This window comes from Paramisgurnus dabryanus, chromosome 23, assembly GCF_030506205.2.
Source record: "Paramisgurnus dabryanus chromosome 23, PD_genome_1.1, whole genome shotgun sequence".
In the NCBI taxonomy this organism is placed as follows: domain Eukaryota; kingdom Metazoa; phylum Chordata; class Actinopteri; order Cypriniformes; family Cobitidae; genus Paramisgurnus; species Paramisgurnus dabryanus.
This window is the reverse complement of record NC_133359.1, coordinates 18,867,530-18,881,118: the sequence shown is the minus strand read 5'-3', so window position 1 is coordinate 18,881,118 and position 13,589 is coordinate 18,867,530. Positions and strand designations below refer to the sequence as shown.

The 13,589-nt window shown below is 38.6% G+C and overlaps 1 protein-coding gene across 1 annotated transcript in view; it reads right to left on the bottom strand.

Moving 5' to 3' along the window:
* Positions 1–13,589, bottom strand: part of furinb (furin (paired basic amino acid cleaving enzyme) b) — a 162,601-nt gene that overhangs the window by 46,331 nt on the left and 102,681 nt on the right. The window contains exon 6 of the mRNA XM_065291541.2: positions 13,450–13,526. Coding sequence (XP_065147613.1) covers positions 13,450–13,526 — 77 coding nt within the window. The remainder of the gene's footprint in view (positions 1–13,449; positions 13,527–13,589) is intronic.

Here is a 13,589-nt window from a genome sequence, read left to right as displayed (position 1 = left end):
CATGGTGCGGTATACACCAAAAAGAGGGAGAACCCAAACGAAGATAATGTATAAAATAACAGAAGGTTTATTAACTAAACAACACAAAAACCCATGTGGGGGTAAAACAGATGAGAACACAACATGATGGAACACGAAACAGAGAAACAATCAGGATACAAAATAACAAACAGACTCTGAGAATGATTCAGGTTGACCGGATGACGGGAACAACAAAACACTGAATCAAGACGAACGAACGCGCACACGACAAAGAACGAGAGGGCAATATAAAGACACGACATCAATGGGGAACAGGTGAACATAATTAATTACGTAAGACACGAGTACATAAGGGAGTAGGGTAAAAGTGACGAGACACTGGGAACACGTGACACAAATACATAATGTGAACACACGTGTCCCCACACAAAGCACAATGCTGCCATGACCTTGCCCTCTGAAATCAGACCTGAATCTTACCCAAAGGTCTGGCAAGGCCATAACAGCGACAAGACACTGGGAACACGTGGAAGCCACATACACAATATAACTCCACGTGTCCCCAGACAGAACATAGTACTGTCATGGTCTTGCCAATTATACTCAGACCTGAATTTAATACAAAAGGCCTGGCAAGACCATGACAGTATAATCGCAATATTGCAAAATCACATTATAATCGCATTATGAGGGTGCATGTAAACGTGGTCACTATCAAGTATGAATATATGTGACCTTGGACCACAAAGAATATATAAGAATTTTGTTTATACATAATCCAAAACCAGAATAAATATGTTTTCCATTAATGCATGGTTTGTTAGGGAAGGAGAATATTTGGCTGAGATACTACAATTTGAAAATCTGCAACTTGAGAGTGCAAAACAGTGTAATATTGAGAAAATAGCATTTAAAGTCCAAAGTCCAAATGAAGTCTTTACCACGGAAATGGTAAGCTTTTACATAAACCAGATTGAATGGGAAATCCCAATGGAATAAGGGAAATTTGTAGACAAGTGTAAAAAATAAATTTCTGGCTAATTTTGATCGTGACTCTGTTAGAAAAAAGTTGATATATTTATGGTATGAAAGAAAGAGGGAAAAAAAGAAAGAAAGAAAGAAAGAAAGAAGGAAAGAATAAAAGAAAAAGAAAGAAAGAAGAAAAGAAAGAAAGAAAGAAAGAAAATGACACCAATTTCAATATTACAGTCTAAAACCAAAAAAGTAACAAAAAGCTTTGATATAATTATGGTATGAAAGAAAGAAGGAAGGAATAAAAGAAAGAAAAAAAGAAAGAAAGAAAGAAAGAAAGAGAAAATTAACAAAAAAGTAACAAAAAAGTTTTGATATATTTATGGTATGAAAGAAAGAAAGGGAAAAATAAAAGAAAGAAAGAAAGAAGTAAAGAAAGAAGAAAGAAGGAAAGAAAGAAAGAAAAGGACACCGATTTTTAATATTAAAGTCTAAAACCAAAAAAGTAACAAAAAAGTTTTTATATATTTATGGTATGAAAGAAAGAAAGGGAACGAATAAACGAAAGAAGAAAGAAAGAAAGAAAGAAAGAAAGAAAGAAAGAAAAAAGAAAGAAAGAAAGAAAGGACACCGATTTCAATTTTACAGTCTAAAACCAAGAAAGTAACAAAAAAGTTTTGATATATTTATGGTATGAAAAAAGAGGGAAAGAATAAAAAGAAAGAAAGAAAGAAAGAAGCAAAGAAAGAAAGAAAGAAAGAAAGAAGAAAAGAAAGAAAAAAGAAAAGGACACCAATTTCAATATTACAGTCTAAAACCAAAAAAGTAACAAAAAAGTTTTGATATATTTATGGTATGAAAGAAAGAGGGAAAGAATAAAAGAAAGAAAGAAAAAAGGAAAGAAAGAAAGAAAGAAAAAAGAAAGAAAGAAAGAAAGAATAGGACACCGATTTTAATATTACAGTCTAAAACCCAGACAGAAATATAATTTTTTTTGATAATGTGAGTGTGTGTGGATTAATTGACAAAATCTATCAACATGTTACAGTGATAAATATTTAAACATGCGAGAGAAACTTGCAGAAAAGACCAAAAATGTGCTATCCCGTGCCAATTTTTTAGTTTCACAGGCAGATTTTATTCATTCGGCACCTCGCGGCCAGATCAAATTTTAGGCTTCATAAATCCTAATCCTTATTCCGAATGATTAGTGCTCCCTGGTTTGCGGTGAAAGCTCTTTTCTCACAGAAATGCTGTGTTCACCTCATTTACCTTTTACAGCTCAGCGAGGTACAAAAGCACTGACTCTGATTACTGTGGTCTCAGTATATTTTAAAGTGCCATAAGTCACAATAAAGCTGACAGACGTAGGGTTGTACATGAGAAAAATCTTAAAAAGACGGAGTTTTGTTTGTGAGTTGAAGTGTGCTAATGGATGGTGTGATAACAGTATTTCTTTACAAAAATGAAAAGGTGTATACAGCCAAAGAGATTGGAAAGTGTTAACTTCTTAAATAAAAACTGCAAACAGATTGAAGGCGGAGTGCATCATTTCTGAAAAACACTTTGGGAAAGGGAGTCGGGCCGACTACCAAAACACACTTGTAGCCAATCAGCAGTAAGGGGCGTGTCTACTTACCGACATCGTTGCCTAGGTTGCGTATGTGTGGGGCGGGTCTATCAAAAGAAGGTCCAGATTCTATTGGGGTAGGGGCGTAATTGTTTAGGTGATTTCAAATATCAACACTGGCTTTCAAACATTGTGCACTCCGCCTTTAAATGTCATGACATATGTAAATTCATAATGCTTCATTGAGGCCTCAATTCACAGGAATAGTTCACCCAAAAATTTTTTACTGACCCTCATGTTGTTCCAAATCTGTATTAATGTCTTTGTTTTGCTGAACACAAAGGAAGATATTTTGCAAACCGTTTTTGAGCACCATTGACATCAATAGTATTTTTCTTTCCTATTCAATGGTGCACCTGTTTCCTGCTTGATTACAAATATCTTCCTTTATGTTCAACAAAACACAGTAATGAATACAGGTTTGTAACAACCTGAGAATAAATAATGACAGAATTTTCACTTTTGGGGGAACTATTCTTTATGCCATGTACAGACAAATTCAATGGAAATTTCAGGTACTTTTCTTACTAAGTGTGAGACGAAAAAGCAATGTAGTGAAAAATGCTCCTGTTTTTGCAAAGGGGACTGTCTCTTTAAAATCATACGATAGTGTAAACTGTTGTTTAATATAATGCATGTTATGATAGCAGAGCTATGTGCGTGTGTTCATGCATAAAAATGTGTTCGGTTCATTACTTGAAAAAAGTTACACAACCTTTATATTACTTCGATGATAAGTGCTAATTTTCATATTATGACCTTTATCATCGTGGCTTCTAGTTAAAATGTTCTTGTGTAAAAATAGTTTTTTACTTTCTACATTTATCTGAAGGCTAAACACATTCATAGTTGTGATATCTGCATTATAATCTTCTATACCAAACACTGCATGTTTACTCAACTCTGTTTTAGATAACACAACCACCCACACACAACCACACAAACACCAATTTGTTACCGTAACATGAAGCATAAAGTTTAAACAACTTAATTATGCAAGTCAATTCAACTTATCTTTTTAAGTTTTGACTTGTGATAAGTTGACATAACGTAGAAATTTTTTAACTTAATTTTTTTGTGCATTGTTTAAATTCACTACCCTTTCGTGTTGTTATGCGGCTTTCACATATTAAAGGACGCGGTGTGCGCTGTGCTATGAAACCCATTCATTTCAATGGCTTGCGCCCCGCAAGGGTGTTTTTTTGCGTCGAGCAAAGCGCGAACGCATCTTGCGCTCACGCCGTGGTCAAAGTTCAAAAGTTTGACTTTTGCGCTGCGCTCTTTGACAATTACCCGCACCGCCAATAGAAACAGGGCATCAAAACAAGCAAAATCAAAATGGACGAAAAGCTTATACTCGGAATTCCCCGAGATTTATAATACAAGTTTACACTCCTACATAGACATCCGAAGGAAAGCCGTGTAATGGAAACACGTAGCAATTCAGGTTGGCATGTCAGGTGTGTTTTAAGTCAAGTAGCTTGTTGTAGGTTGGCAGCTTAATTGTAGTTCTAAACGTAGTTTCGAGAGGAGCCTAAACATTCAGGTCTGTCAATCATCATTATGGGCGTATATAAGGCAGCCTTCCGGCCTCCGGGTCCAGCTGCAGTTTTTCCGGAATCCCTCCTCCTCCCCATCTCCTCCTTCACTGCTCTCTTTCTTCCTCTGTGCATTCCTGTTGCAAGGGGGGGTTGAACTTGGGGCTTGAGCCCCGGCTTCAGGTTTGTTCACTCTGAAGGTTCAGAGCTCAGCTGTAGAGCTCCCTTCGAGGACAGCAAGCCAAGTTTGTTTACCATTAATCATTAAGATCGGAATGCGCAGGCGAACTATTGAAAGTTACGTGAAATGGAGACGGGCAACATCAGTCTCTGTATTCCTCGTTCACTATTTAACCCAAATATAAACACAGTAGTAATTTTTTAAAAACCCCGCCTACTTTAGTCTGGCCAGCAGAGCGCAAATCGATTGGTTGCGCTGAACCCAGCGGCGAGGGAAGCGCACACAGCGTCCTATGTGAAAGCCCCTTTAGTGTACAAAAAATGCTACTAAATGAAATGTCTGGTTTTTTTTTGCATAAATCTGTTAATCACCCTCAGTACTGATCAAAACTACCAAATGTTTACAAAAAAAAAATCATCATTATTTTAACTCTTTAATTGCTAAGTTCATAAGTGATTTCACTGATTTGGGGGGACACATCAGTGTTCCCCCCAAATGACAGATTTTCAATATAAAAAGTGACTGTGGTCTTGTGCAGGTCAAAGATTAGTAAAAACATTGGCATTTTTAGTTTTTTTGCAGCATTAGATAATTTTTTTTCTCTCTAATTAGTTGGCTTTTTGCCCCCCTTGACTTCCATTATAATGACATTTTTTGATTGCAAAGCCATGACACCATATTATCATGCATAATCAATCAGATTTATGCAAAAAAGAACAGCCGTTTAATTTAGTGCCCTTTTTTGTACACTATCAACACAAAAGGGTAGTAAATTTGTCCATGGTATATTTTCTCAAAATATGTGTTAAAATAAGATGCTGAAACACATAGAAAGTTGTGACCAAATAAAAAAAAGGCCAAAATTGTCCCCAACAACACACAAGGGTTAGTAACATAAAAATACATGTTGATATGATATTAGACTTTTTTTACAGTGTAGCTTAAGTCATGTTATTTTAGTGATTTACTGTTTGATGTTCTGCGATAATATAACCATGATATCTTGAATATTGACTGAATAAGATCATATCAAAGATTAAAAATTAACGTGAAAGCAGTGATTAAAATCAAACTTTGATGCTCCTAATATCTTAATCATATAATTTCACAGTCACATTTTACTTTAATATTAGACAGAATAGATTTATAATAGCTTCTTTTCTTGCTAATTTCTAGTTTAATGCATCAGCCAGAATTTTCTTTGTTTCCAGAACAGCCAGCATGTTATCCGAGATTATTGTCTATCTTTCTCTTTTCCTGTCCCTATATATTAAGGTGCAAAATTACTAGCAATCTTTCCCAGCCTTCCCTGTGGAGACCACAACAATCTGTCTAAGCCCACCAGGGAGAGGCAGAGTAGAGAGTGAAAATTAACTGAACACAGTGTCTTTTCTTCCATCCACTCCTGCAACAATCCTACAATACTGAAACCAGAGGCGTAACGGAAGAGATGTGTTCTAATTCTGTCCATCTGCTTTTTCGGCTTTCTATTCATCTTGTTTTATGTTCCTTTCAATTCCCTATACATGCATTTACAGCTCCCCTGCTCAGAGGCGCAGGGTGCCCTTGAAAACTCATGATGAGTCGGTACTGTATGCTGTTGTGTAGAGTAATGGAATCCATCCATGTGTTGTGGAATAGAGGAGGATCTCCATGCCTGCCTTCAATAGGCTTGGATTAAGAAGCGCTCTAAAAAGGATTAGTGCATTTTTCGGCCAGCTAAACCTAGCCTTCGGGCAGATTCGGTGTACCACATGTCCTGGGGTAGATTGAAAAACAGAGTGAGAGATATAAAGTATAACAATGATAACAGCTTGAAATATGATGGGCATAGGGAAGTCACGACAAAACCTTGGCCAAAATGTGACGTATCTGCAAAAAAAAGGATTCCAGAACTCGGAGCTGCTGTCTCTAAATCCCTGTCTTGAAATGCACCTTCTGTCTGGCGTGGAATAGTGAATGGTAAGGGCAGATTTCCAACCTCTCTGATGAGATTCAAAAGGCCAGAGAGTGGTGGGAAAAGAGGCTGACAAGTTTGAGTGACGTGAGGCCAGGGTTGAGTGGCTTTGTGCTTAGCGCTGTTATTTACATGTCTGATTGACAACCACTTAATGCAATCCATCCATCACAAGTGTTATTAGAATTAAGGAGAGAAAGAGAGCTGAGGACTTTTCTTGTTTATTGACTCGATAAACCAACCAGCCCTGGATATTTATGCACAAAACAAAGGTTGAAATCTTCAAGCGGACCTCCACCCGATATCAATAATTCATCAGACTGAACAGCACAACAGAGTAAAATGGTCTTCGAAGTAAAACTCCCATTCATTTTCTCTGTAGAGAAGAGAGTTTTTATTGTTCTTGATTTGATTATTAGATTCGCAAGCTTCATGCCGCGGTGGTTCATTTCTTCATTAAGCTTACATAACACACGCTGTTACTGCTTATCTCATGTTAATCTTGAGTGCCTATAGAGTAGTATTACATCCTTCATATATTCAAAGAGTCTTTAGTTTTATCAGATATATAAAAGACACATCAGCATTTACTCCTAATAAACCCAAGCTCCTGGAGGAGTACCGCGTGTAAAGAGAGTCACAAGCAAACAATACACAAAATATTATCCCACTATCTCTAGATAACTTATGATTGACGAGCTGAGGGTTTCACCCAAAAGTACGACGGTTTTTGAAAAGCGTGGCGCTTCCGTTGGAAAAAATTGAAAACATTCGCTGGTGTAAAAGCCTTGGTGTACACGTCCCCTTAGGGGCAGCTTCCCGGACAGGGTTTAGATTAATCCAGGCCTTAGTCATTTTAGGACATTTAAGTTTTTTCTACAAACCTACCTTGCAACAAAAAAACAATACTGGTTTGCATGTTAAGAAACAACAAAGGCACTAAAGAGGCTGTTTACACTTGGCATTAACATGCGTTTTTGTCGATCGGATCACAAGTGGACGACGTTAATGCCAGGTGTAAAGGGTGTTCAAAACGTTTTGAACGCATCCACTTTCGACCACTTTCAACCACATCCAGAGGTAGTCGAAACCACTTTCGATCGGATTGCTTTGGAGTTGCGGAACGCATATGTGGTTGAATGTGTTCGAACAGCCACACGCGACCGCCTTCTCTCCGCCCATTTATCTAATCTGAGGTATTAAACACAAGTGTTACGTCTTTTTTTGACATCTGGCGTGAACATACGGTGAACAGCGCTATTTTTAGCCTTTCATTGATAAAACTACTGCGGGTGTTCTCCGTAGTTTCGTTTTAAAAGCGTGTGAAAGTTGTGCGATCGTATTTCATCAACTGCGCTGAAAATTCAGAGAAAGCTCCAACATATAAACGTACAAAACACTGTGCAGCATGTATACTTGCTAAACAAGCAGCGGACTCCGACATAATATTAGTTTGCGTCCATATAAACTCATAATTACTCCCGTTCGCGTTTGAATGACAGCAGAGAGGCTCGCCCACCATCTCACAGAACATCCCCTCAAAGTATTCAGGACAGAAGGGGTCGAAAGTGGACAAAAGAGACGGATTTAAATACCAGGTGTAAACGTAATGTGTCTCTCTCGTCCACTTGTGATCCGATCGATGAAAACACATCTTAATACCAAGTGTAAACAGCCCCAAAGATGTTTTAAAATTAAGGCAGTTAATTAGTCTAGGACTAGGATAAACATCATTTCATCTTTTAACATAAAACAAATTCTTTAACTAAACAAGTAAAATTCACATCCATTGCAAAACGCAAACAATTCTATGCACAAATGATATATTTAAACAAACACAAGGAGAGAGACAGGCAAACAGAGACACAGAAAGAGACCATTATTGTCCTTCCAGCTCTCAATTGATGCCAAGGGATGCCAGCCACTTCTGCGAGCTCTATTTGAATTTGAAAAAGCACTTCACTGTCCAATCGTCATTGGCAGAGAGTGCAGTCTAAATGAACCAGACCCAGTGAAAATTAGTTTAAAAGCTTCGAGTCCTGAACATGTGGAGGGCTGATGAAATGTACAGGGTTTCTTTTCACAGCAGGTGTATACAACTGTGGCTGTGAAAACAAAGACATATTCTGTCCTCTTCGACCCCCTTCAGTAACTGAATCAATGCCATACATTAGCACATTTTTGCTGAAACGAGAAAGAGCTTTAAGCTTGCCTGCACTGCCTGTCCCGAGCTGCTTCAAAGAAACGTAAGCAGTGTTAGGTACTATATTTAGAGAAACAGAGAGATAATGGAAGACATGTGAAAAACCTGAAATTGAAAGATGTACTTTAAACATATCTGTTTAAGTATTTACTTCCGTCTCTCTATACTGTAGATCTATGATCAAATAGTCTTCATGTGCAAAATTATGACAATAGTTTGCACTACTGCAGCATTAAAAAACATCAGTGAAATGCATTAAATGTCAAATGTTTTAAAAGGGATTAAGTGGACAGACTTTTGCTGATATCTCCAGCTTCTCGATTATTTTCCAGATAATAAGACAACCTAAACCTCTAGAGATGTGATCTAAGGCTCTGTTTTAGTATTAAAGGTCACGTTCTTTCTGATCCCATTTTTTAAACCCTAGTTAGTGTGTAATGTTGCTGTTAGAGCATAAATAATACCTGGAAAATTATAAAGCTCAAAGTTCACTGCCAGCAGATTTATTTTCTTTAACAGAATTTCTCTTTCAAAGCCTACAGTGAACGGGCGGTTTGGACTACAGCCCTCTACTTCCTGCTTTAATGACGTCACAGGAACAGTTTTTTTGACTAAACTCCGCCCACAGGAATACGTCAGTCGCCAGCTAAGCTAACGGCAAGCTAAGCTGCTATCGAATCACAACACACTACACAAACTACACAATCAGAACTCTTTATTTTATTTTATAGTATTTCTGAAGGAGGGACTTCATAGAACAAGGAAGACATCACCCCGTTTTGAGGACAGTGAAAACAGCGCTATATAGATAAGTAAATTATGTAAAAGATATAGCGATTTTTTTACACGTGAAACATGAACACAAGTTATATTGCGCATTGTAAACACAATCAAAGCTTCAAAAACACAGAATGAGAGTTTTCTCATTTTAATGGACACCAACATGTAACTCCAGTGTTGTGCCTGAACGAGTTCATTTAATGAAAGTTCATGAACTCGTTCATATTTTGGGCGAACGTGAACTGAACGTACTGTATTACTGCCTGATGAACTTCTTATGAACTCGTTCATTCTGGTGCTTGTAAACGCACGCTCTCTCAGTTTAACGTCTTTCAATAGGGTGCCAGATTTTTATAGTCTTCCAGGCGAAATTAAATGTCAAATGTTTTACGCACGCTCTCTCAGTTTAACGTCTTTCAATAGGGTGCCAGATTTTTATAGTCTTCCAGGCGAAAACCCGCCTAAAACACACTGTAAACAGGCCTTAATGTGTAGCAGAAAAAAACACCCAATCTGGCAACTAGTTCACGTGTTACATTTATGAAACGCACATTTGACGACCATTTTTAAACAATAAACTGACACGAAGACATTAATTAGTATCATTCCACATACAACAACGTCAGAACGGTGCTATTTCTCCACACTTGTAAACACTGGGGCATAATACATCATTCGTGACCTCTTTACGTGATGACTTTTTGCGTGAGGTCGCGCTGGCGCATCACAGGACCGGATATAGACGAGAAGTTGTGGTTTAAAAGTGGATATTTTTTTTTCTTGTCAAAAATGACAATCGTTTCGCTAGATAAGACCCTTATGCCTCATTTGAGATCGTTTAAAGTCCTTTGAAACTCTGTTGAAAAAAACTGTTAAGTGTTGAGTTAACTGTTACGTGTTGGTGTCCATTAAAATGAGAAAAATCCTGGAATGTTTTCCTCAAAAAAGATAATTTCCTCTCGACTGAACAAAGAAAGACATCAGCATTTTGGATGACATGGTGGTGAGTAAATTATCTGGATTTTTTTAAGAAAATGGACTTATCCTTTAAGATGCGTTATGGTCGATTAGATCACAAGTGGACGACAGTAAATACGGGTGTAAATGGGGTCCGAAACATTTTGACCACATTCAGAAATAGTCAATTACACATTTGACCAGATTCCTTTTGGGGGCTGTGAAAATTAATCGTGCAAATGCGCGTGAAATGCCGCCACATCCAAAAGCCTGAGGGCGCTCTCGTGCAGAAACTCCATTTGTGCCAGAGAAGAAGCCATTACAAACGCTATTCCAGGAAATATCTAGAGGCATATTTATATTGCTATTCTTCAAATAGTTTCAGGTATTTTCATGATAATAAAGAATATTTTGAATGATTGTAATAATAATTAAAAAAAATTATTGGTTACATTTATATAGCGCTTTACTGCAGCACTCAAAGCCCTTTACATATGAATGGGGGAATCTCCTCAACCACTACCAATTTGCAGCATCCACCTGGATGATGCGATGGCAGCCATATTGCACCAGAACGCCCACCACACACCAGCTTATTAGTGGAGAGGAGACTGAGTGATATAGCCAATTAGTATGAGGGGATGATTAGTAGGCCAACGGGCAAGTTTGGCGAGGATGCCAGGGCACACCCCTACTCTTTTTTGAAAGACATCCAGGGATTTTTAATGACCCTAGAGAGTCAGGACCTCGGTTTAACATCTCATCCGAAGGACAGTGCTTTTTTGACAGTATAGTGTCCCCGTCACTATACTGGGAGGTTAGGACCCACACAGACCACAGGGTCAGCAACCCCTGCTGGTCTCACTAACACCTCTACCAGCAGCAACCTGGTTTTCCCAGGTGGTCTCCCATCCAAGTACTGACCAGACTCAGCCCTGCTTAGCTTCAGTGGGCAAGCTGTCTTAGGCCATAGGGTGATATGGCTGCTGGTTATTGTGTTTGACGAGTGTTGCTTTTTTAAATGCATATTATAAACGACTCAAACTAATGAAGCGGTCAAAAGGACACAAAAAAGATTGATTAAAACACTAGGTGTGAACGAACATGCCTCTCTATTGTCCACTTGTGATCCGATTGACCAAAACAAATCTTAATACCAGGTAGGAAAGGGTCTCAAACTGGGCTAAGATTCCCTAGGTCTGCAATAAAAGTCAGAGATTTCAATATGACCGCAAACAATTTTCAGATACAGATATACGTAAAGCATTATGAGACTCTTGAAGAGTCCAATTTTTATCCAATATGGGTGAGTACAGCAAGACTGCAGTGCCACACTGTAGACTAAAAATCCCTTAATCTTCCTGACAAAACAAAGTCTTTGGCCCTGAAACCATCTGGTACTCCTTCTCTAGTTGACAATAATGCCTGAAAAAGCCTAGAAAATAATTGAGTTTTGCGCTCAAAAGATGTGTGGACGCTAACCTGCCATTTAATCACAATGAAAATGTTTGATAACTCAGCTATACGCCTCGCTCGATAGCAGAGGCGCCTATTTATCTCAAGATCAGAGTTTAGGTCTCCAAGAAATCAATTTACTTTTAAAACTGAACAAAAATTCTCAGTTGAAAATACACAATGTCCATTGCTCTTTGCCCCTCATCCATGTGTAGGAGAACCAAACTGAAGAGGGATTTATTTCTTATGCTGCCTCACCGTTTCTGGCTATTTGACACGAACATGTATTTTACTTCTCATTTCATGGACTTAAACCGATTCAGCCCAGGATAATGGGCTTGACACAGTAGAGGCATTTAACTTCCCATATGATGGGTTGCAAAGGTGTGGCAGACCCGAGGGGATGGACGTCCCTCCCTTTTTTCACAGTCCCCTGATTGATCGTAATATGCATTCGTCTGGACGCTGAGAGAGTTACGAATGCTTGTTAAGGCTTTGCTGTTGCCACGGAACGGCAGTATCACTTTAAGCTGCTGCAGTGGGTTTTAGCAGAAGTGAAGACAGTAACTTCCACACGTCAATAGCAGACTGAGGTGCTAAGGCGAGACTGTGATGGTGTTAACGGATTCGTTAATAAAGATAAGCTGGAAGCTGTACTGTTCTGAGAAGATACAGAAAGAGGAGGCTTACTATGCATCCGTCTGCTTTTACAATCTGAACACGAATGAAACCAAGAAAGAAGGGGGTTTTGGCACAAAGCCCAATTTGCAGAAAATAGCTGTGGGCTGTTGGGAAATTTCAGGGTGAAAGGAAAGAGAAAATTGTCTAGGGGTTAAAAGGAAGAGACGATCCTCCCTTTATTACGGCTGAACTTATAATGCTTAATGCAATCAGTAAAAGGGCAAAAAATAATGGCGTCTATCGAAGAGAAAAACCAAAATCCAGATGTCTATGGTGCTGTGAATTTAATCACTGCTGATTTTTTGGATGAAAGGATAGAAAAGAGAAATGAAAAATACAGCTAGATTGAAGATTGTCAATTTCAGAAGCATCTTAATAGGTGGTGCACAATGGTCCTTCAAACATCCTCTTCAAACATAATGCTGTGGAGACTGAAGGACGGAAAGGGAAAGATGGGGGGCCCTGATCGGCTAATTTCTACCATTGTGCCGCAGGCGACTGATTACTGCAACATGATGGTCTGACAGATAAAAACGAGTAAAGAGTTCGATACAGAGAGAGTAAAACAGTGGGAGGATGCTCTTTCTTTCTCTCTACCTCTTTCTCTCTCTCTCTGGGAAACCGACGGCACGTCTGAACACCGTGCAGTTATGAGATTTTCTATAAAATGCATTTTTCATGAACGTATTTAAGAGCCGTTAGTGCAGGTCTCTGAACGGCAGGTGCCCTGCTGACTGCATTAAACCACAGAACGAAGCGGCTCCAAATCACATTATACTCCAAACAAAACACTAAGCAGCACAGTTACTGTCAGTACATCAGAGTTTAAATCAGTACACCAAAGAGGAGAGAAGCTGTGTTAAAATTAGGATAGTGAACTGCCAGCCTAGACTGAATTTTTTTCCCTTGATGGTGCCCGAGTTTACATTGTAAATAAACAGTCGTTGGCTCCAGTGCTCGTCCATCAGTGAGGACCTCTAAAAATTTACAGTCAAAGAACTTCTGCAATATGGCACGTTTGTAGCAGCCCAAAAAATCTGGCAACCCTGCTGCGGATGTGCTGATTGGAACAGTAGGGAGAGAGACGGAGGATGAGAGAGAACAGATTGTTACCTATTGTCATTCAGCTGTGTGTATCTGGGCTGAGGGTCTGGATCTCTGTCATTTACGTCATAACTGGCGTCTGGATCCTAGAAATAAAACATAGAATACAACGGTCAGTTTTTCTTGACACAACAGCTGTGTTAAAAACC